The following is a 22,236-nucleotide window of genomic DNA, read 5'->3' as shown; positions in this document are numbered from 1 at the left end:
CGTTCGATGCTACATAATTTGGTGATGACCCAACAAGCTTTTTATCTGTTAGGGGTTGTCGATTCAGCCATGATATCGTGCCAGGAGCACAAGGTATGGGTTACTAGTCAATTTCGGGGGCGACATTGCAGCAAGCGAATCATTTCTTGTTTACATAGGTATTCAGACTGTCATTAGATTTCAACAGCATGAAAGGCAGTTCAGCTCCATGGCGTTAAACGGCGTTAGTATAATTCAAGTTTATTAGTAGTGCCGGAATTGGTTCCGTACTTACATGTAATTAGCTGCAGGGCGGCAGGCAGGGTGGGGGTAAATTTATTTATGGGCCCATGCCTCTTATCTAATCGAAGCTCCAGTCAAATTTCCAAATGGAACTTTTTCGACAACATCTCGAGCATCTGTGACGGCAGCCGTGCTCAATAGACCCGACAACTTTGCCCACCGGCTTCACGCGTGACCTTGTACCCATAAACACTCGCCGATTTGGCCCATCTTGAGGTCGACCAGTCGCCCAAAATGCCTCGCGCCAAGAGAGCGAAGCAGTACCGCAAGGTCATGTCACAGTACTGCATGAACTTCGGCTTTAGGACACCCTACCAGGTCCTCGTGGACTCTTCAATTCGTAAGTCGCTTCGAAATCTCGGACTGTTTTCGATGGGTTACTGATTGCAGACAGTGGCGGATGCATGCCGGTTCAAAATGGACTTCGTCAAAGGTCTCCAGCAAAATCTGCAAGCCAAGGACATCAAGCCGCTCGTCACCACATGCACGATGAGGAAGTTATACAGCAGCAAAGGAGAGCCGGGCGTGGAGGATGCGATCACTCTGGGAAAGACCTTCGAAAGACGTAGATGCGGCCATACTCCGGAAACGCACCCCGAACCGCTACCCGAACTCGAATGCCTGTCGAGCTGTATCGACCCGAAAGGCTCTGGCAAGAACGCCTTCCACTACTGCCTAGGAACAAACGACATCAACACCCGCAGCTACTTCCGCGGCGTCCAAGGAGTGCCGCTGCTCTACATTTCGCGGAGTGTCTTAATTCTGGAGCCCATGGCGCCAGGCTCCGTTGCTCAACGATCGCGGGATGAGCGCGCCAAGCTGCGCGCCGAAATCCTTCGACCTGGAGGCAAGAGAAAGAGGGACGAAGACGACGAAGACGAGTCGCAACGGGTCGGTGGGAAGTTGGTCAAGAAGGCCAAGGGACCCAACCCGCTGTCAGTGAAGAAGCCCAAGAAGAAGCCTACCGACGGTGCCGTTTCTAAACCCAAGGCCACTCCGGCAACCGGAGAGGGCGCAGAGGCCTCGGCAGAAGGACCCAAGCGAAAGCGCAAGCGGAAAAACAAGTCTGCAGCTGGCTCCAAGGACGAAGCTGCAGGCACCACTGAGGCTGGAGAGTCCCATGGCGCCGAGGAGGCTGTCGAGGCATAGGGATGTGTACTTAGCAAAGAAGGTGACTGACTACTGGCGGATTGAACGATTCGCGACCATTTCTATAGGCATTGCTAGGCGTTCGCGGTTATGAAAAAGGGGGCCATCGCCGTGTACAAGGGATGGCTTCCTATTGATTTAGAGAGCAATTGATACCATCTATAAGCTCCTGTAATATGCCGAATATTTGACATCCTACTGATGCATGTATATATCTTCTGATGACAATGCTGATCACTGCCTACATTGGTATAACCAGGAGGTGCGTAAAGTTCCATAAGGCGTCGCACCAAAAACACATCCATGGGGTTTCTTTCCAAACTCGCAGGAACCAGAATCGTGGTAGAAGAAATCGGCTACCTGTCGATATGCGGCTGACATCGGATTCATGTCTCGAGTCTATTCCAGCAAATGTACCAGCGACCTTGAGGTTATCAGTCATCAGTGTTACCTTCTGTGCTGCTCTGTAGCACATCGGATGTTTTACGCGACCCCCCTAGGACCCTCCTTTAGTGGGTTAGCTCGTCCTGCGGCCCTGCCTGACACTGGTGATTTGACCCCAAAAACTCCATTCTTTGGGACCTCAGAATCAGGAACAAGCACCAGACCACCATCGCTTTGACCCAACGTTAAATGGGGATTGCCGGCCGTCTCTGAAAGGGAGGCACGTGGGAGAAGTCGAAAATGATTGCTGTTCCTTTATGGCAAACCTCAAGCTGTCGATGGGAATGGAATGGGTCGTTTCACCCTTGGGTGTTGCTAGTTACATGCATACACCCAGAGCCAGGCTCCAGGCAACTAACCGCAAGTTCCATTATTTTTATTTGATTGCATCAACAACCTCCTAGGTCGGGCGATTCTTCGCCGCTTCGTGCCGGGACCCTTTGAATGCTACACTACTTCCTACAATTGATTGCGCCAACCTACCCACCACTAGCAACACCTGCTATCCACCCTCTCCTCCTGTCTGCATGCGAGTCTTGTTGATCTGATAAATGTTGTTGGAACTCCCAACATCAAACCCCCACGGCAGACTGCAGCATCCTTTTGGAGCCAAGCAAACCCCCTCGAGCCCCCATTAGAAATATTATGCCAGAGACGGAGGAATCCGACCCAGTCGAACCCAAGAACCCCGTCAAAAACGCAAAGGAAAACAGCCCCGTAGACTCGAATTCACATGCAAAGCAAGACAAACCAATGGCGGCGGTAGCACCTGTTCAAGAATATGACGATTTCGGGCTGCCCATCAGAAAATATGCCAGCCCCCCACCGGAACCAGAGCCAGCAGTTACGGGGCGTGACGATCTAGCCAAAGATGAGAAGAATACGGACAAAAAGTCCACCAAGAGCTCTCCTGAGCAGAAGCCCGACACTGGCACCGGGGCCAAGACCCAAACCAAAGCTGCAAGCTTAACGGTCCCTACCAAGACGGAAAAGGAGGGAAAGTCATCGGCCGGCAACAGCGATGATGACGACTTCCAAACGGTCCCCTCGACTCCAACCCCGCGAACCCCCAACCCCGAGCCTGCAGAGAACGACGGCTCCAAGACACCAGTCCCGACCTCGACTGCGACTTTCGCGCCTTTGGCCGCCCCTGCACAGAGCGACAGCAAACCCAAGGAAGAGCCGGAGCCCGAAAAGCCGGCAAGCTCCGCCCGGCAGCGATCGGACACGGCTACCTCCATCGCCGGACCCTCGATTAAGGAGATAGAAGCGGCAAAGAAGATGTCCGAGGGAACAAGCAAGGGCCCTGTTGTCGATCACAGCCGCGACAGCAGTACGGCAAGCGCGGCGCACATAATGTCCGAGTTCTCCCATCAGCAATTGACCGCGCCCCACAAGGAGGAAGAAGAGGATCACGATGAGGGCTGGCAGACGATGCCGGCGTATGCGCCGTACGATATTTACGACGACGACGACCGGCTTGTGGCCAAAGAACACAATGAGGAAGACGATGAGAAGTACGTCTACGCTGGGCTGGGCGGCGCCGGCAAGGGATACACGCGTGTGCTCGTTGACGACGACGCAGATTCCGAAACGAGCATGGACGGCAACACAAAGTACTTGTTCAACGAAGTCAGTGGCACTAGTGCCATCGACTTGGACGAACAGAGGGACGCGGTTTCGCAACTGCAGGCGACAAAAGACCTGCTCACCGAGGGCCAACGAATCGCATACGTAGGTGCGACACGACTGGAGCTATCCGAGATGCTGAAGGAGGCAGAGACGATGGAAAAGACCAAGAAGACCAAGAAGGATATCACAATGGCTGCCGAGGCGATGAAAATGTGGTCTCAGAAGATCATGGTTCGACTCTATGCGCATATGGAGATTAGCCCGGCCGAACAGGTCATGATCGAACAATTAGCAGAGCATGGGGTTATGCCCCAGGACCTTACCCCTGCGCTCATGCATAACTCGAGAGTGAAGAACCCCATGGCAGACTCCCAGCCTGGGTCTGCGGCAGCGAGCATTGCGAGTCCGAGGTCTTCCGTTACCCCGAGGTTTGGCGAGGAGCAAGCGGCGGAAGCGCCTCCGCCCTACGAAGCGCATGATGGCGAGGACATGCCCGATGTCAAGACGCCGTCCCAGCTGCCCGGCACAGCCAAGCTCGATATCGACCTCCGCTGGACCGTACTCTGCGATCTCTTCTTGGTGCTGATTGCGGACTCGATATATGACGCCAGATCGAGAGTCCTGTTGGAACGCGTGGGCAAGGACATCGACATCCCTTGGATAGATATTTGCCGCTTTGAGAAGCGTGTTACGGATGCGCTCGAGATGCAACAACAAGCCGAGTCCGAGAACTGGAACGAGGATGAGCATCTTGAGAACAGACGAAAATTAGCCCTCAAGCGCAAGTATGTCATGATGGGTCTTGCCACCGTGGGCGGCGGTCTCGTTATCGGCCTGTCCGCTGGTCTCCTCGCGCCCCTCATTGGTGCTGGTCTTGCCGCGGGTTTTACGACCATTGGCGTTGGCGGAACAGGCTCTTTCTTGGCCGGCGCCGGTGGTGCCGCCATTATTACTTCGTCAGCTGCTGCCTCGGGTAGTGTCATCGGTGGCAGAGCTGCGAACAAGAGAATGGGCGCCGTGAGGACGTTTGAATACCGCCCTCTGCACAACAACAAGCGAGTGAACCTCATCATCACCATCTCCGGATGGATGACCAGCACGAGCGATGATGTCCGGTTGCCTTTTAGTACGGTCGACCCCATCATGGGTGACATCTACTCAATTCTGTGGGAGCCGGAAATGTTGACCAGTATGGGTGACACCATCAATATTCTGGCTACAGAGGTAAGTTAAAACAAGTCCAAGTTCCAATGGCACATTACTAACTCCTCATGCCAGGCTCTCACCCAAGGTCTCCAACAAGTATTGGGAAGCACCATCCTGATCAGTCTGATGGCTGCTCTGCAGCTGCCGGTGGTGCTCACCAAGCTGGCCTACCTAATCGACAATCCCTGGGCGGTCTCGCTCGACCGTGCCTGGTCTGCCGGTCTGATTCTAGCTGATTCGCTGATCGACCGCAACTTGGGAACCAGACCCATCACCCTGGTGGGCTACTCCCTTGGCTCCCGGGTCATCTTTTCCTGTCTCTTGGAGCTGGCAAAGAAGGGCGCATATGGCCTGGTCCAGAACGTGTACCTCTTCGGAGCACCTCTGATCACGAAGCAGGACGAATGGCTCAAGTGTCGCACGGTCGTCTCGGGCAGATTCCTAAACGGATATAACCGTAACGACTGGATCTTGGGTTACCTCTTCCGTCTGACGAACGGTGGTATCCGCACAGTCACCGGCCTGGGACCGGTTGAGGGGATACCCGGCGTGGAGAATATGGACTGCTCCGAGTTTGTTGTCGGGCACATGGATTACCGACAGGCCATGCCAAGGCTGCTGCGCGAGGCCGGGTGGCTCGTCGAGAGCGACGAGTTTACCGAGATCGAGGATCCGGACCCAGATCAACACAGAGAACAGCAGCGGGAGCTGATCGAGGAGATCGAAGAGGCCCGCAAGGAGCTCGACAAGCAGGGCAGCGGAAAGAAGGGTGTGCTCGGCGGCTTCTTCTCGCGCAAGAAGAAGGCCAAGCGGGAGGACTGGGAGGTTTACGAGGACGCCTACAAGAACCAAAAGGGGGCCGAGACCTCACGGACCGAAGACAAGCTCGGCAACAACCACGGCGTCCTCTTCGACGTCGACGCGATGCGCGCCGAGCTCGCGAGCGAGGCGGAACATGCCAAAGAGGCCGACGCGGTCGCACCCAAGGAGCTTAAGTCGACTCTGCCGCCCATCAAGCTCGGCGCCTCGTCCCCCGAGAACAACCCGCGGGGTAACCTCCGCGAGACCAAGAGCGATGATAACACGGCGACCTTGCGCGTTGGAACATCGCCGGGGCCGCGGCTCTCTTCGGAGCGTACCCCGACCCTGTCCAGCGGATTTGGTTATACCAGTCCCCTCCCGTCAGCGGCGTACTTCGAGTCTGAACTTTCTCCGGTGCACATGAGCTTCGATACCTCATTCCACGAGGATCCGCTCTCGTCCTCGCCGCCGGCGCCACCGGCCAAGGACTCCCCACTCTCTTCCCGGCCCGAGATAAAGTCCAGCCAGACGCTGCCTAACATTGCAGTGCACGATCCGTGGGCAGACAGCGATGATGACTTTGGCAAGGAAAAGGAGATCTCCATGACCTTCGCATAGCCTCCTTTACCTCTATTTAATCTGCCCCTTCTGGGGCGGCATTTAATTGCATTTAGCAGCAGCATTGAGTGTGGTCAGACTGTCAAAATTCCTGTATTCCTTCTGGGAAGGGCAATTGAGTAGTGGCCCGCTGACTCATGGCGATGAGCCAGCTGTGAATTCCTCATTGCGGCGCTTCGGTTTTGAGCAGCAGTTGTTGGGTTGGTTGTTCGTCACACTTTGTACTAGGTGGCGACCATCAGTCACCGACAAGACACGCATAGCATTTCGGCGTTTCAAACATATCGGGGGGCATGGAGTTTCTTCACTTTTTTTGTTTAAACATGGTCGGTTACGGGTCATGAGAGGGTACAGATATGGGGAGGGATGCTGCAGTACTCGCTTGTCTGGCCGAGGTTTTTAACGTCACTTTATGAAGGCAACGGTGGTGGGGGTGGCAGATGGGAGGAGAGAGGATTGATTGATTGGCGGTGGATGCTGGGAAGAGGAAGGAAGTCTGCAAGATGAAGTACATGAAACCTGCCCAAGAAATAATCCGGAATCGTAGATAGGATGGATGATGGATCGGATGATCGATCCCCTGGTTGGAATACCTAGTAATACTACATACCTACATATGTATATCTGACGGCGTTGCAAGAATTACGATTCGTGTTATTTTGATGACTGCCGACATCTACTGATATCGATGTGATTTAAGAGGGGAGAGTGCTAGGTTAGATGACGGCGGTACGCGGGGGCGTCCGAGTCTCGCGCGCGCTTGGCCGCTACCTTGGGGGCCGCTCCTTGCATTCAGTCCTTGCTTGCTGCTAGGCCGGGCCGTTGGGTCTGGAATGCCCTTCCCGGGCGCTATTCTCGACGAACGGGTCGGCCGCCGCCCTGGGTTGGGTATTTAGTAGGTAAGTTGGGTCGGCCGGCGGTTTTAACGACCACACGGGCCAGGATTGGGAATTGATGGACTTGAAACCTGGGGTATGTACGAACATACATAGCAAAGGGTGATGAAGCCAAAACCCCACCGTACCGTCGCCAATTATATGCGATGCTGCTTTGGGCGCGTAGGGCTGGGCACATCTGTGGAAGAGCCCATGCTACTGTATTGTGGCAGAGCTTCAACATCCAGACTGTTCAGCCATATACCTACATACCTACACATACATGTGCCGGGCGCATTGGCAGCGGCTCGAGCTAACGTTGACCGTTGGCCAGCAAAGCTGTTCTTCCCCGCATAGTCTGACATCACGGGCGGCAGATGGACAGTGTTCAGGCTGTAAATAACATCCGAGGAAACATTCGTTCGCTACTCCTCCGTGGCAGCGTATACTTGCACGATGAGTGTAGGCGATCGGCCCATTGAAAGGGTGGTGGATGGTAAGACGGGGCAGTAGAATCGAGGCACGGGTTTTGTCTTCTCACACCATGGGGATTGATCATTATATCCTTGAATAGCATCAATGAGTGATGATCATCGAGATTCAATAAAAGAGATATCGAGAAAAGGAATACCGCCAGCAAATCGGAGATAAGAAACGTGCAGTTCGTCCCAGGCATGAGAGCACCGCTGACTGCACCGGCGATGTGGCTTGGCTGTATCATTTTATTCATTTAGGATTGCCGTACGTAACATCGACCAATCACAAGTGTATTAGTTATTGGTGATGCATGGGGGCCCGAAAATGTGAGATCTACGGAAGATCCAAAGTGCTCCTCGGCGGAACTGGCTTGCTGGTACTAGTAGGGGGGATTTTTTCCATCGGGCCGTTTTGGGTGTTGGTTTTCAACCACATCGATAGTATTGAGCAGAATCACGGCGCAGCAAGGCAGGGAGGGATGGGTAAGGCCACTTTAACAAATGCTTACTTACTCAGTAGCAACAGGCCACCCTCGGCTCCTTGACTCGGTCTACGAGATGAGAAATTGGTGACGAAGCCTTCTTCAGCAAATTTATATATCGACCAGGTATGTAAGATATAGCTTGGCGGTGTTCACCTTGAGGAATGCTCCGGCTTAGGGCTGTTTCTAAAATTAAACAAGGCACTTGTCGTTCGGCTGCGGGCAATGGAGGGGTAAGAAGAGAAGGGGGTCGCCAGAAATGGAAACTTGGGTCCACTCGATCAAGACGGACAACGACCCAACACCCTCGCCCGGATGGACCCCCCGACTTAGGTCTTAGGTGAGATGCTTGGGCTGTTCAGACGAGGGAGGTCCAGTACAACGCCTTGATTGATTGCCTACCCCCTCTCGATCGGTGTTTGAGACAGGCAACCGTAGGCGGATCGTTCGGGGCGATGAGCATGTTGTGCGATATCGAGAAGGCTACCTACCTGCCTGGCCTGAGCATCAATCTTCATCGCTCCTCTGGCGTCTGCAGCCCATTCACGACAGAATGAAAGTCGAGACCAACCACAAATGGGAGAATAAGAGGATCCGGGTGGCAGGGCTGCTGCGTCTTTATTAAAGTAGCGGCTCAGCCGTACGCGCTAGCGAGGCAGGCAGTTGGCAGGGTGTGGCTCTGAGTAAGAAAAGTAAGGAAAGGTGGTAGCGGCCGATATGATATATGCAAGGCTCGGGTCGCTTCATGACTCCGAGCATGCCACCCACATGCAGGCAAGCACGATGACACAAACTCAATTGGGCGCACACTGGATTTGACAGACTCCAAAACACATCGTGCATATCTCGCTTTTCGGGCCTTACTCAGGACCAGATTGCCAGTATAACCAGGTCAGCTACATTAAGTACTTACTGTCTCGGTGTCGATCCGCCTGCTGGGCTAGGTCTTACTGTATAAAGTATTTATTTTTGCTTTTGCTAGGAAATAATCCCGACTAGCTGGCAGCCCGCCTATCCACTCCCAAGGGTCGAGTGGGGTTCTCTCAGCAGAAACAAACAAAAAGATCCAACTGCAAGGGGTAGGGATGAAAAAAAGATACGGGACCCGTGTGTAAGTCGGTCGTCCCAAGATAGTCGACATAACCCAATGAAGAGAGGAAGGTACCTATCGAATGCCAGCGTCTGAAGAATTACGAATGGTGAAGACAAGAGTGGCTTGTACGAACGCGTGATCTCAAGACAAGCGAGTCTCACGATCTTGACGCTGGGTCTCAGCGGGTGGCAGGCAGCGTGTGATAGAGGGAAGGCGGCGTACGACGAGACCGGAGTGGCCAGCAAATTATTCGTTTTGTGACGATCACCCCGCGGCGTGAGAGAGGGGGGAGACAGGGAGGCGCAGCAAGCAACATGCGGTTGGTTTGGTGACACCAGAACACAAGAACAGACTCATCATCCAAGAGGAGTTGGACAAACAAGCCACCAACCAATCAATCACGGCCAGTCCCCGTTGGCTTGCTGCTGCTGCATCCCCCAACCCGACCCCATGGCCACTCCTCACCCACAGATACGCTCCCTGCATCTAACCTTGCAGTTTGAGTACTTCCGCAGTGCTTATTATTGATTGGAACAGCGACTGCGGCACTTCCTTTTCTTGGCGCCTCTCCCACAGGCATGGCACCTCACGGCTGCTCGCTAATTTCTTAGTTATACGGCTGAGAGAGATTGTCAAGCTGACACCACCCATACACATACACACATACCCAACGATTCAGCACTAGTGCAAGACGCCGCAGTTCTGGATCCCCTGCCTGCATCCCGCTGGTCTTTTTTCGTCTCCCGGTCCCTTTCCACTCCTCCATTACGTTTTTTGTGTGTTGCTTCTCTCTTTCACACATTCCCGTCTATTGTTTCTGCTTCTTCTGCTTGCTTGCCTGCTTGCCATCTCGTTCGTAATCTTTTACCAACTCTTCCTTGGCGTCGTCCTGTTCGTTCGCCGCCGTGCTTCTTGCGAGCTGGTTCGTTGCTGGGTTTGCCGTTTTTCGCTTACACGAATCAAAATCCAACGAAGATCTCGAGAGTGAGGGTCGTTGGGTGTGCCAGAATTGCATAGCTTGGACAGACCACGGGTGGCCATGCGTCTCGTGCAATAGAGAAGGAAAAATCATACGAACTTTAACCAGTGTGTTGCCGTCGACAAGAGGCATTGTCGTTGGAGCTAGACTGCGGAGGGGCATTGATATACCACGAACATGCGACTCAATGCCTCGATACTCGGGCTTGTCGCCTGCCTAGGCGAAACCACGGCGGTGAACCCCGGAGTCACCCGTGACACGCTTACATCGGTGGCAACAGCAACCCCGACCAAGAATCACATCAGCTTCACATACAATTATGAGACGCCTCATGTTTATCTCGTTGACCAGATGTTGACATGGAACGTTGAAAATGGACCCATACAAGTCGTTGAGGCTCAGCTAGTTCTAGTTGAGAATGATACAATCATCGCCAATGGAACATGGGAGCCTGGCCCTGGTCAATCCATAAAACATCAAGAAACAGAAACGGATGGAAAACGAGGGCACACTTTTATAGAACTACCCGACCAGTGGGATTCGTCATCCATGAAGCGACAAGCACTACAGCCATATTTGCCTTGTAAGATTCCCAGGTTATGTGACATCTCGAATCCATGGGATGGGCAGGGCGTGGGCGGCTTACCAGATCAAAACTGCTAACGATATATGAATAGTTTCCAACGACGATAACAAGGGCTCTGTCACTATCAGCCCCAAGACACTCAAGGGCTTAGACGTTCTGGAGGAGAAGATGTACCTATCCTTGAAATGGTTTGACGCGGCGCATACACCAGGAAAAAGCTTTACCACGGTATTCACCGTGAGTAACAAGTCATTGGACGGTAGCGAGTTGGCCGATTATCTGCAGAGTCTACCAGACACCACACCGTATCGCGAGGAGGGTTATACCCTTCAGGGAAATCCAGTCATCCTCAAAAACGCCACGAGTTATGCGGCCACGCAGTCCACCACACCTATCACGGCTGGCAGCTCGACGGCAACCGCGCTATCCAGCAACGACGATGGTGAAGGTCAGTCCGGGGGGAATAGCAAACTGGAACCAGGCGTGATAGCCGGTATTGTGATCGGGTCCGTGATCGGAGTCCTGCTCATCATCGCCCTTGCTTACTTCCTGTGCTTCCGTCGACGGGCTGGTGGGAAGCAGCAGCGCCGCCATATTCACGGCGACGTGGGTTATGCTTCGGACAGCGGTGCCGCCGCCATGATGATGCGCGAAAAGGATATGTCAGGTGTCAACCACGGTAGTCCGCAGTCAGCTTTTGCGGACGACGGCGGTCGCCTGCACGATCGCGGAGCTGTTGGTCATGGGAATGACTCGACCACCTACTCGAGCACGCCACCCTACCAGGAGGAAAAGGGGGGCGGCAGCTGGGATCGGGACGCACCCGCAGCAGAGCAGTGACAGTTTACCCCAAAACGACTACTCTCTATACAATAGTGGCAACGGCAACGTCGACCAAGGGGCTACCACTCGCAGGCCACAATCATACGCTGCAGACAGCGCGATCGGTGTGGCGGTCTCCGGTGCGGCAAGTAGTGGACCTCACGCCGAGAGGGAACGCAACGGTAGTGTGGGGGGCGGCACAGTGGGCAGAGCGAGCCATCAGACCAGCCGGCCAGTATCCGAGGTGCGGTCACCGAGCCGCTATGCGCATCTGATCGAGGAGGGCATGACGGAGGACGAGATCCGGCGCCTTGAGGATGAGGAAAGGCAGCTTGATGCGGCCATTGAGGACGCGGGGCGGCATGGCCGGCCGAAGTGATCGGCGGCCGTTTGTGTACGGAGAGTATAAAAGGGAATCTCAATAGGACGTGGACGGGATAGCGGAGGGTAAGTGAAATGTATTTAGCGTTTTTGTTTCTTCTTGTCTATGATATGATATCTCTTGTCTGGTTGACAAACACGGCTTCTATGTTGGTGACATATGTTACTTTTAGACGATAACGTGTCAGTGTGTCCGTCGTTGAACAGCCATCGACTCAATTATTCCTTACGATCATACCAGTCATGAGGGTACTGCTATATATGAGTTATTCCAGCGAAATAACTTGAGTAACTTGGAAACGGTAAAGCAAAGCCGTGGGTGAATACTACAAGTTTATTCTCTGTTAGACGTCTCCAAACAGTGCGTTTTGTGGAATTATATGCAAATGGAGTTTAATAACTGAGCATCTTATAACAACCGTCTACTTGGGGCCAAACTTCGTAGATCCTCAAAAACTGAGCGAGTGCCACATGCTTATCCTCTAATACCTAGACCATCTCACAAACGTAAATCCATGCTTCTACAACCCAAATCATGCTAGAGATTTCCAAACAAATAAACAAACAAAAAGCTCGCATATGCATTTATATTATCGCAGAATAAGTCACATGATCCTCGGTAAGGATATGCCATAGGTGAATCGGGAAGAAAGGGGATACGGCCTGTCCATCTACTGGCCACGAGTGCAGATAGAAAAAGAGGGCGAAACTAGTAATCGCCTCTGAAGGGCGAGAGTTCTACAGCATAAGATGACCACTGTCCAAAAAGTGCACCGAGCCAATCAAGGAGAACTCACTTCTTCATTTCTTCCGTCGAAGCAAGCATGCCAACAACCTGGCGAGCCGGACTTGTTCTTCGTAGACAAAAAAGCACGTACAGAGTTACCTGTTCAACCTGAGAGGCAAGACGCCGATTCTTTCAGGTACAGTTAGTGTGATTATGTGACAGTTTCCCTTTCCGTTTCATACATGCTATTTTCCAAGAGGCCATGATTCTCAGTCAGGTCCACAGTCGATAGGGGAATCGAGAGGAACAGGGGCTTCGTCCCAGTCGTTGTTCATTTTTTCTGCAGTCCTCATTTCTCAGTAAAGGAAGAAATGGATAGCCAGGTTTCGAATAAGACACCCTGATCAACCCGGGAGGACAAGAGAGCGCCATACGCTGAGTCGAACTCAAGGTTTCACTCACTCTATCAGATTCCAGCCTGTCCATGTCACGTACGTGTTCCTTACGACAGGGCAACCCGACCCAGAACAGGGGCCAACGTATCGGGTTATGGGGATTTGTTCCAGCAATGTTAGATATAATTGCGCTCGATGAGGAAATCAGTTCCGGATATTGAAATTTTGCTAGCATTCAAGGCAGACCCGAGCCGTCTCGCAAGCATGTGCTCGCTCCACGCATATTGTACATACAAAACCCCCCTAACTCCGGCCCGCTAGAATCTAAGGGGGCAGAACCCAATGGTGTTGATATCGCGTACATAAAATATAGCCCTAATGCGCCACTTTCTTCTTTTGTTGGTATCCGTTGGTTGGCTTTTACAGCTTTCCTATAGCGACACATACTGCCAACCGTTTTGCGTATTTTGCGCTGCGCGCGTCGTCATTTGGTGCCACAACGAAGCCTTGGATCGATGTATCATCCGGTGTATCATTACCGCCCGAATAGACGACCGGCCATGTTGCTCGCGATGCTGCCTGCCAGGGATCCGCCGTACAACGCGCTTCCGGCCATGTTGGAAGCTTGGCTGAATTTATCGCAGCGCGAGAACGCCAATGTGTTGGTGACGGTGAGAACGAGGGCGATCGCTATAATTGAGTAGGGGATTAGTCTTCTGCCTTGCTTGTTTGGACTGCCCAGACAGCTAGGTAGTAGCTGCCGATGGACGGCATTGGAATGGGCTATTACTACGTACCGACAAGGGGCAGCCATATGAACTTGAGGCGCACGAGGGCGAGGATGGCGAGGGCGATCCAGAGGACGGGCTGGGCGTACATGGCGAGCCAGAAGAAGCGGCTGTCGGTAGCGTTGATGGTCTTGGTGGCCGGGTCGCTGCTCTCGAAGACCCAGTGGCTATCGCCCGACTGGGGGTCGACCTCGTTCCACCAGCGCAGGCCGACGAGCCGGCGGCCCGCAATGTTCTTGAGGTAGTAGAAGTCGGCCGCCAGCAGCAGGATGGTGATGATGAAGATCATGACCAGGTTCTCGGTGAAGAGCATGCCGAACAGGTAGGTAAGGAGGGAGGCTAGAAAGGAGCAGATCGCCGAGTCAATTAGCTAGCTGGCCCCAAGCGACGACGCCGATGGCGGGAAAATGCGACGACCTGCGCGACACTTACAGGTGCGAAAGGCGAGAAAGCAAAGGAGGGTGATGGGATGCGAGCTGAGGCGCCAGCTCAGAGAGCCCGGCGCATTCTGTTGTGGCTGTTGTTCCATGGTGTTCGGGTGTGTATGTATTGAACGCGGATGTCGTCAATGTCGTCGTCTATGGCATGACTCTCGGGAGGAAGTACGAGTTGCGAGAGCCTCCAGGCTTGAGAGATTGTAGGAGGGATTGATGGCGGACCGCAGCTGTCGTCTGTCGTGGTTGAAGCTAGGTACAGCTGTTCACTGCACAGGGGTCCACTTAATTAACTGTCGTAGGTGCTTTTGCCGCAGATCAATTGCCTTACGTAACCCGGGACGCAAGCTAGTCGTCACTCATCACGGCTTCCTGTAACCACATCTCAACAGATGAATTATTCATAGGGATAAATGTAACCAATTAAACATAGAAAATCATCGTCAAGATCGCACAATAAGGGGATGATACTTCCAATTGCAGGGCAATCTCAACTGAGGTTATTGCAAGTTTGCGGTTGTCACTCAGGGCATAAAGGGAACGTCCCGACTTCTAACTCTTCAAATAACGTGCTTTTATCATAATGATAATGTTCTAGAAAATGGAATTGCGGCTTATGCAGTTGACTAAATTTCTGAACATCATCGCCCTTCCGAGGGGTGGCTCTTCAAGCTCTGCCCTCTGCCCCCGAAAAACATGGGCCCCTTCCCCTGAACGACTACACCAGGTATGCTATGCTTTCGAAAATAATCCCTTGAAATAGACTCTCATATGATAATAAAAGGCGGTATCAAGCCCTCGGCTTATCTTCTAGTAGCGGAAATGAGAATATTGTCAAGTAAAAGGGTCGAACATAAGAGCGACTGCGGACGTTGCAAGCGTGAATGTCTTTGGACACTTATTTCCCATATCTCTGACGAGTATCCGGATATTCATATTGGCCCAAGAGATACAATCCAGATTCCGAACCCACCCAATTAATCGACACATTGCCAAGACCTAGCTGTATGTCTCCCCGCACCTCGCTTCAATGCAACTGTACGACTGTGCCGCTCCAAATACCGATAAGTATCGCATCTCCCCAGTATTCTCCAAAGCATCCCTTGTACCGTCCATACCAAGAGTGAAATTGCTTCGCCCCCCACGAACACACAATGTCCAGCAACAAGCCCACTCTTCTGTTCCTCCACGGATCCATGCACACAGGCCAGGTATGGGAACGGGTAGTGCCCCTGCTGGAGGCGAGAGGCTATACCCGCTGCCTGACGCCGCAACTTTGCTTCTGCGGAACGGCCGAGCCGATACCGTCCATCGCGCCCAGCATAGCCCAGGTGCGGGCCCTGATCGCCGACGAGGTCGAGGCAGGCCGCGACGTGGTCCTGATCAACCACTCCTTTGCCGGCATCGTAGGCTGCAGCGCGGTAAAGGGGTTCACCACCTCCACGACAACAGCCCCCAAAGACCAAGGCAAAGGAAAAGGAAGAGTCATCGGCATAATCATGCTCGCCGCCTTCGCCATCCCGAGCCACACCTCCGCCCTAGACTTCATCCGGGCCTTCGGCGGCATGACCCCCGTGGCGCGCCCCGGGCCCGACGGCTGGGACGTCTTGGTCAAGGACCCGCTGGACGCCTTCTACCACGACCTGGCGCCCGAGGATGCCGACATGTGGCACAGACGGCTCCTGCGCCAATCATCGGCGACCCGGACCTCGGCGGAGGGGGTCTACGCCGGATGGAAGGACGACGACGAAGTGCCGGTGTGGTTTGTCGTGACGACGCAGGACCGCTGTATACCCTCGGCATTCCAGGAGAGGACGGTCGATATGATGAACGCGGAGAGAGTAGCGCAGAAACCGGTCGTTCGAAGGCTGATGGACACTGGCCACTCTCCTATGCTCAGCCAGCCGGAAGAGACGGCGGGCGTTATCCAAGAGGCTGTCGATACCATGGTGGGTGGGGATCTTAATATTGACCCCTGACGACCTTGAAGATACTCCCACACAAATACTGAGCATCCACAAGCTGTTGCGCCTGAAGAATTGCCGAAGTGTTGACTGGTAGCCTCGTTGAACTACCCCTAATACGTGATGCCTCCCTGCAGAAAGTGCCCCTAATCCAGCGCAATCTTCGCAGGTCCCTTCTCAGATATATTCGGCAAGACTGAAACTACACAAATCACGATGAATATGGGTTTCAGAAGTAGGTGGAGGGTAGTCGTGATCTCATGATTTTTATTCTTCGTTTTGCATGATTTCTAGCAAATTTAACCCTTGGCAGCACCGGCCTTGATAAGCAAGATGTCACCATCTTCAACCACGTAATCCTTACCCTTGGTCATAATCTTGCCCTTGGCCTTGACCTCGGATTCGTCACCAAGCTCCTTCAGCAGGGCAAAGTTGTACACGATAGCCTGGATGAAGGTCTTCTCGAAATCGCCGTGGATCACACCAGCGGCTTGAGGTGCCTTGGTTCCGTTGCGGATCGTCCATTGACGGACCTCATCGGTACCAGTTGTGAAGAAGCTGCCCAGGTTGAGGACCTTGCGCATCTGGAGGACGATCTTGGGAATAGCCGACTCAACGCCGACCTTCTTGCATTCCTCAGCAGCCTCGGCCTCGGTCTCGAATTGAGTGAGGCGCTCCTCGAAGCACACCGACACGGGCAGAATGGGATCGCCGGCAGCGTGCTCCTTCATCCACTCGGCAATCTTAGCCAAGTGCTTGTTCTTCTTGCGGATGTAATCCTTCTCAGATAAGTTGACCAAGTACACGACAGGCTTGGCAGAAAGCAAGAAGAGGGGGTTGATGACCTCGATCTATTATGATGCTTGATTAGCTGGGGTCCATAGTAATCATCGGGCAAAATAATGAATGGTGGTGGTTGTGATCAGAGTGGGTTTCTTATCTCAGAATGGCCTCTGCGTTTGTAAAGTGAGGCCACGTCGAAGAGCTGGGATTAGATCAGGCACTATGGCCCTTTGTCATCATGTAAAGAGGGTGGTGCTTCAACAGGAAAGGATCAGTCTTACCTCCTTGGGACCCCAGTTGCCCTTTCGGACATCTTTGCCGTCCTTGAGCATGTCGAGAATCTTGACAATAGTAGCCTCCTCTTCCTTGGCCTTCTTGACTTCAAGACTCTGACCGCCCACACGGGTCTTCTTCTTCTGGTTCTCGAGAGCCTTCTCGACGAACTCGATATCCTTCAACCGCAGCTCTTCGGCAATAATGTCGAGATCTCTGCAGGGGTTGACGTCACCCTCGACGTGGATAATCTCGGCATCGTCGAAGCAACGCACAACCTGGAAGATGGCATCGACGGCGCGAATGTGGGACAAGAAAGCGTTACCAAGACCGGCACCGGTGGAGGCGCCCTTGGTCAGACCGGCGATATCGTAAACAGTCAAGTTGGCGGGTACGCGCGACTTGGGGTTGTACTTCTCGCAGAGCCAGTCGTATCGCTCGTCGGGGACGATGACACGGGCCTCTTCGGGCTCGATGGTAGCGTAAGGGAAGTTGGCAGGGTTTCCGAGATGGCACTTGGTGATGGCTTGGAACAGCGTCGATTTACCGACGTTGGCCAGACCAACGATACCACTCTTCAGGTTGTTGCCGGGGCGGCCCAACAGGAGCTTCTCCTCGACGACTTGCTTCTTGGGAGGCATTTTGGGCTTGGATCTTTTCGCGTAGGTGCGATGTGATATGTAGATGGCAGTAACAGTGCAGCTGGGCACGTTGTGGGAGAAAACAGAACTAGCTGCGAATGGCCGAAGGAGGCTGGGGAGAGAAGAGAAGGGAGTGGTCGACCGAAGGGAAGACGTGGTGAAAGAGGTTCTAGGCCGAAGTGAATTCAGCCTCTGAAGATCAGTACCAACAAACGCTCAATGAAGAGGTGTGTCAGTCTATTGGGTATCTCGGGAGTGTTACAAGAAAAGGGTGGTTACAGCCTTGTTGTGGTCCTCTCTCTCTCTCATGTGAGAAGAGAGAGGAAGAGAGCTTTGCGAGAAAGTTCTGGCAATGGAGGGGTAGAACAGAAGAAACCTGCTGCGACCAGTGAGAAAAAAAAAAAGCTCTGCAGTTTAGTGTGGGGTTTGTTCCGCGGACGAGCACGAGCAAATTTCGGCCTGACTGTTGTTACGGGCACGACGAGTAAAAGATGAGTCCGCTTGGGGGGTACCAGCCGGGGATTACTGCGCTAGCTGCGGCCCTGCAGCCGGAGATCGGTGATTTAATCTGCCGATGGGGGAGACCTGAGGTCATCTTCAATTTGGTCAATTGATTACCTCAGGTGAGCAGTCCAGACGTGACATTAACTAGACACCGAAATAGCCCCCATACTTAAGGTACTCGAACGAAATAAATAATGATATAAACGCTCGAGGTATATAGTATACGCATATAATAGCCCGATTATTACTTTTAATGCTATACTATCATCGTTCTATTGTTAGCTGTCGGGAAAAGCATGCAGCATGGCTATTTCGTTCCGGTGTCTTGTTGATGTCCCTACTGAGCAGTCGCCATAGAAAACTGCAGTTCAAAGTATTGGGGGACACGGTCCCTCCCGGTCACATCAGGTGGGGTCAGGGTCATCTTGGGTCGAGCAGTAATGTACCCTCCAAGTTGCGACCCTGGACCAGGTACTGGACGAAACTCGAAACAACTCTTGGCCTGCTTGTCTGGCCATGCCTGGCCAGCGCCGCTTACGGCATAACAGGCACATTAGGTTGGTCTCACCTTGCGCTGCTAGGCCGGAAACCCTGAGAAAGCTGACCTTAAGCGACCAATGACCTGTAATAACCCCATTCCAATGGACTCAATGGGGTACCACCGCGTTGGAGACTCCCATCCCAAATGTCCCGCATTCAGGTGTGCATTCGTCTCAAGTGGTGGCTGATGGATGCTTTAACCTCGCCTGAGCAATAGCAGCCTGAGCCTGAGGGCCCTGAGCTTTTTTTTCTCTTAAGACGAAGAGGAATCGAATGCGGCGAAGGATCGCACACAGTCTATTTCCAGAGACCCTCCTGCATCGCCATCATCTTCTTTGCTCGTCTTACCCTCGTCAATGGTTGCCTGATTGCCTGACCTTGTTGCTGAAGCTGGCTGACGACTCGACTCAACTCGACTCGACCTGACAAGTGGCAAGGTTTCTCCTCTTACTACATACCTACATACCTACTCCCAATACTTCAAGTCGTATCTGTCTCTTTTCAGTAACCTAGCTTCGTCTATCTTTCTACCCCAGATTAAAGAACTCACTACCCTAGCCGCCTCCACCAACTATTGATTGATCACCTTTACCTACATCATAGCTACCATCCATCCATACAATACGTAAGGTAGCTGCAACCACCACCAACAACCTATGCGCCCATTGTTCCTGAGCTCGACGATATTACGCCCCAACCATGTCGTCGTCTAAGAAGTCCAGCAGACCCTCGGTCACTAGGAATTCTAGATCCGGGTCTCACAGATCTACTTTATCACTCACCCGAACCGAGATTGTTATCAATGTATACGACTTATTACCTGTAAGCACTTCTCCTCAACCATGCACGGCTTTCTTGTCACATTCGAGACCACATTGAACCGGGAGTATATCTCGCCATTCTCCATACTGGCCGCATGTCTTTTGTTTCGGTGACCAATGTTGTTAATTATCTATTCACCTGCAGCCAGGCCGACTAGCCTCAGTTCTATGGACTGTCGGGTCCTCCCTCCTTCATACCGGCGTCGTCATCAACGGCCGCGAGTACGCCTACGGAGGTCATGATCAACCAAATACAACGGGTGTCTACTGGACTGCACCACAGACTGTTCCGCCGGGCGGCACCTTCAAGACCGAGATCTTGCAAGGGTTCACCTTTGCACCCCAGCACGAGATCGACCAAATAATCAAGTCGACCTCGGAAGACTTTCCCGGCACGGCCTACAACCTTCTTACCAAAAACTGCAACCACTTTACCCAGAGCTTGTGCGAGCGTCTCACGGGGCAGAAGGGGCCCTCCTGGCTCAACCGTGCTGCCTCTATCGGCGTTGCATTGCCTTGTATGGTACCGCGCGACTGGGTCGAGCCGCCGGACTACGGGACAGCCGACGGGGCGCTGGTGGAAGAGGACGAAGATGACTCTGACGCCGATGAAGGAACGGGCTTTCTTAGTAGGGAAAACAGCTATAGACGTAGCCTCGGAGAAGGCGACGATCGGGGCGCCAGCGCACAAAATCAGAACAAGGACATGTCCTCGCGGACACGAGACTCTAGCGGGCGAGCATTGCCGGCGGCAGAAAGAGCCCCAGCGGGCAGCTAGCTGCGCACAAAAGGTAGGTTTCTGCTGGCATCGGGTTAAATATGCTGGGTTTGGGTGAGTTGCGGCTGCAAACGGAACAACATAGCATGCATTTGGGGGCGTTTTGGGGGGCGTTACAATTACGGGCAGGACAAGCTTGAGTTTGCTTTAAGGGTGCGATGGTCCAAAGCGATTGATACCAGATGCGATTTTTTCCTTTGTTGCGAGTTGAATTTAAGAGCTCCGGCGCGCGGTTCGTTTTTATCCCTTATACAATGTACAACCGACTGTAGTACAGAAATACATATCATAGCGTATGATACAAATGATGCTTCTATAGAGCCGTCCCTTTTTTTTATTTTTGATACAGAATTGCACAATGCAACGCTTCGCCAAAACCCGCCCCGTGCCCATCCGATCCGCATGCCTGTCCCTTTAACCCAGACGTCTGGGCTTGGGACTCCTGGTACCACCAAACTTGAGCCTGGTGGCGTCGCTGACCTTGGTGATGCTGCCGCGCAGCAGGCGACCCTCGCTTCCGAGCAGGACTTTGGTGGCGGCCTCGCGGCCGTTGCCGAACCCGCGCAGGACTACCTCCATCTTCTTGATCTCGTGGTGCCAGTTGCCCTGGTGCAGCTTGTCGATGACGTAGGCGGCCAGCTGGTAGGCGGCGTCGTAGGTGCCGCGCTTGGACTTGCGGAAGCCAATCTGCCCCGCGCTGATGGAGATGATGGCGTTGCGGTCCGGCTTGGTCACGGTGATGTGCGTGTTATGCTTGTGCCCGTAGATGTGGAAGTGGAACGGCTCGTCGCCCCAGTTGTTCTGCCCGCTCTGCGCGCCCTTCTTGTCCGCCAGGTTCAGCGTCTCCGAGATGGTGGGCTGGTTCCGGGCGCGGTTGATGGCGTCGACGCCTAACCGGCTCGCGGCGCTCTGGGAGGAGACGGCGGAGCCGAGACCGGAGAGGCCGGAGAGGCCGCCGCTTGGCCGGGGAGGGGAAGAAGGGGCAGAGCTCGGCCCGGAGAGCTCGTCGAGGATGGACCGTGTCGTCGTTGCGGGACCGGCCGAGGTGGGTGCAGAGGTGGCCGCGCCTCGCTCCATCTCGCCAGGGCTGGCTTCGGGCGTCGTTCGCACGGGGTTCGACGGCGGTTGTGTCTGGTTTATGTCGGAGTCGGCCCGTCGCTTGCACGTCTGCGACAAGGAGCGGACGGCATAGCGGGAGAAGCTATGCTGCGTGTGTGATATCTGGGCGGAAGTGGTCGCCAAAAAGCGACTCCATGGTTGGCTCATCGTGGGCGAGCGACACGAAGAGAGCCCTTGCCGCTGCAATTGGATATCGTAAATGTGTGTTGAGAGGCGTGGAGTCGTTGTTATCGTGAGACCAGCTTCTCTCTCGCAAGCAAAGTCCCGAACCGCGATCGCATTTGCACCGGAAGCTCGAAATTTTGAGACAGGGCCTCGATAACCCCGTAGCGCAGTGACCGGGGCCCCTCCAGTCTTCCTACCTGGAACAACTGAGCGCCCAATTGGTAGCGTGGGAAAAGTCGGAGCACGGCCAATCACTGGCTCCGATTTCCCAGAAATTTTGGCCCAGTAGCTTCCATTCGCAGCTGGCACCAGGCCACTAAAAGCCAATCCCTGCACCTGGGGTTTGGAGGCGAGTGAAAAAGAATGCGCCGCCCCATCAGCTTCTCTCACTCATAGATAGTAGGGGAACAAAGTCGTACGTGAACCTCTCACGGTTTTTCTAAACTTGACTTGCCCGCATTCGCATTTGCTTCCGGTA

General features: G+C 53.6%; 8 protein-coding genes across 8 annotated transcripts; 5 read left to right on the top strand and 3 right to left on the bottom strand.

Annotated features, from left to right (window-relative positions):
- Window positions 1-516: 516 nt before the first annotated feature.
- On the top strand, window positions 517-1,431 carry PG985_002801 (rRNA-processing UTP23; the record flags this gene model as incomplete). The annotated part of the gene is made up of 2 exons (XM_066822570.1): window positions 517-622; window positions 677-1,431. The coding sequence occupies 2 exons, from the start codon at window positions 517-519 to the stop codon at window positions 1,429-1,431; spliced, it is 861 nt and encodes a 286-aa protein (XP_066690002.1).
- Window positions 1,432-2,520: 1,089 nt separating this feature from the next.
- Window positions 2,521-6,132, top strand: PG985_002800 (uncharacterized protein; the record flags this gene model as incomplete). The annotated part of the gene is made up of 2 exons (XM_066822569.1): window positions 2,521-4,731; window positions 4,786-6,132. The coding sequence occupies 2 exons, from the start codon at window positions 2,521-2,523 to the stop codon at window positions 6,130-6,132; spliced, it is 3,558 nt and encodes a 1,185-aa protein (XP_066690001.1).
- Window positions 6,133-10,586: 4,454 nt separating this feature from the next.
- On the top strand, window positions 10,587-11,824 carry PG985_002799 (uncharacterized protein; the record flags this gene model as incomplete). Its single annotated transcript, XM_066822568.1, has 3 exons — window positions 10,587-10,620; window positions 10,715-11,459; window positions 11,539-11,824. 3 exons carry the CDS (start codon window positions 10,587-10,589, stop codon window positions 11,822-11,824), a joined length of 1,065 nt encoding a protein of 354 aa, XP_066690000.1.
- Window positions 11,825-13,483: 1,659 nt separating this feature from the next.
- On the bottom strand, window positions 13,484-14,265 carry PG985_002798 (Golgi apparatus membrane protein TVP23; the record flags this gene model as incomplete). The annotated part of the gene is made up of 3 exons (XM_066822567.1): window positions 13,484-13,638; window positions 13,746-14,075; window positions 14,169-14,265. 3 exons carry the CDS (start codon window positions 14,263-14,265, stop codon window positions 13,484-13,486), a joined length of 582 nt encoding a protein of 193 aa, XP_066689999.1.
- Window positions 14,266-15,324: 1,059 nt separating this feature from the next.
- On the top strand, window positions 15,325-16,149 carry PG985_002797 (uncharacterized protein; the record flags this gene model as incomplete). Its single annotated transcript, XM_066822566.1, has 1 exon — window positions 15,325-16,149. One exon carries the CDS (start codon window positions 15,325-15,327, stop codon window positions 16,147-16,149), a length of 825 nt encoding a protein of 274 aa, XP_066689998.1.
- A 284-nt stretch (window positions 16,150-16,433) lies between these two features.
- Window positions 16,434-17,831, bottom strand: PG985_002796 (Obg-like ATPase; the record flags this gene model as incomplete). The annotated part of the gene is made up of 2 exons (XM_066822565.1): window positions 16,434-16,985; window positions 17,199-17,831. The coding sequence occupies 2 exons, from the start codon at window positions 17,829-17,831 to the stop codon at window positions 16,434-16,436; spliced, it is 1,185 nt and encodes a 394-aa protein (XP_066689997.1).
- A 1,743-nt stretch (window positions 17,832-19,574) lies between these two features.
- Window positions 19,575-20,474, top strand: PG985_002795 (DeSI-like protein; the record flags this gene model as incomplete). Its single annotated transcript, XM_066822564.1, has 2 exons — window positions 19,575-19,697; window positions 19,842-20,474. 2 exons carry the CDS (start codon window positions 19,575-19,577, stop codon window positions 20,472-20,474), a joined length of 756 nt encoding a protein of 251 aa, XP_066689996.1.
- A 414-nt stretch (window positions 20,475-20,888) lies between these two features.
- On the bottom strand, window positions 20,889-21,740 carry PG985_002794 (mitochondrial 37S ribosomal protein uS11m; the record flags this gene model as incomplete). The annotated part of the gene is made up of 1 exon (XM_066822563.1): window positions 20,889-21,740. The coding sequence occupies one exon, from the start codon at window positions 21,738-21,740 to the stop codon at window positions 20,889-20,891; it is 852 nt and encodes a 283-aa protein (XP_066689995.1).
- Between the last annotated feature and the right edge of the window lie 496 nt (window positions 21,741-22,236).

This window comes from Apiospora marii (genome assembly GCF_038362585.1).
Source record: "Apiospora marii strain CBS 49790 chromosome Unknown utg000002l_segment0_segment0, whole genome shotgun sequence".
Lineage (NCBI taxonomy): Eukaryota > Fungi > Ascomycota > Sordariomycetes > Amphisphaeriales > Apiosporaceae > Apiospora > Apiospora marii.
This window is presented reverse-complemented; position numbering and strand designations above follow the sequence as displayed.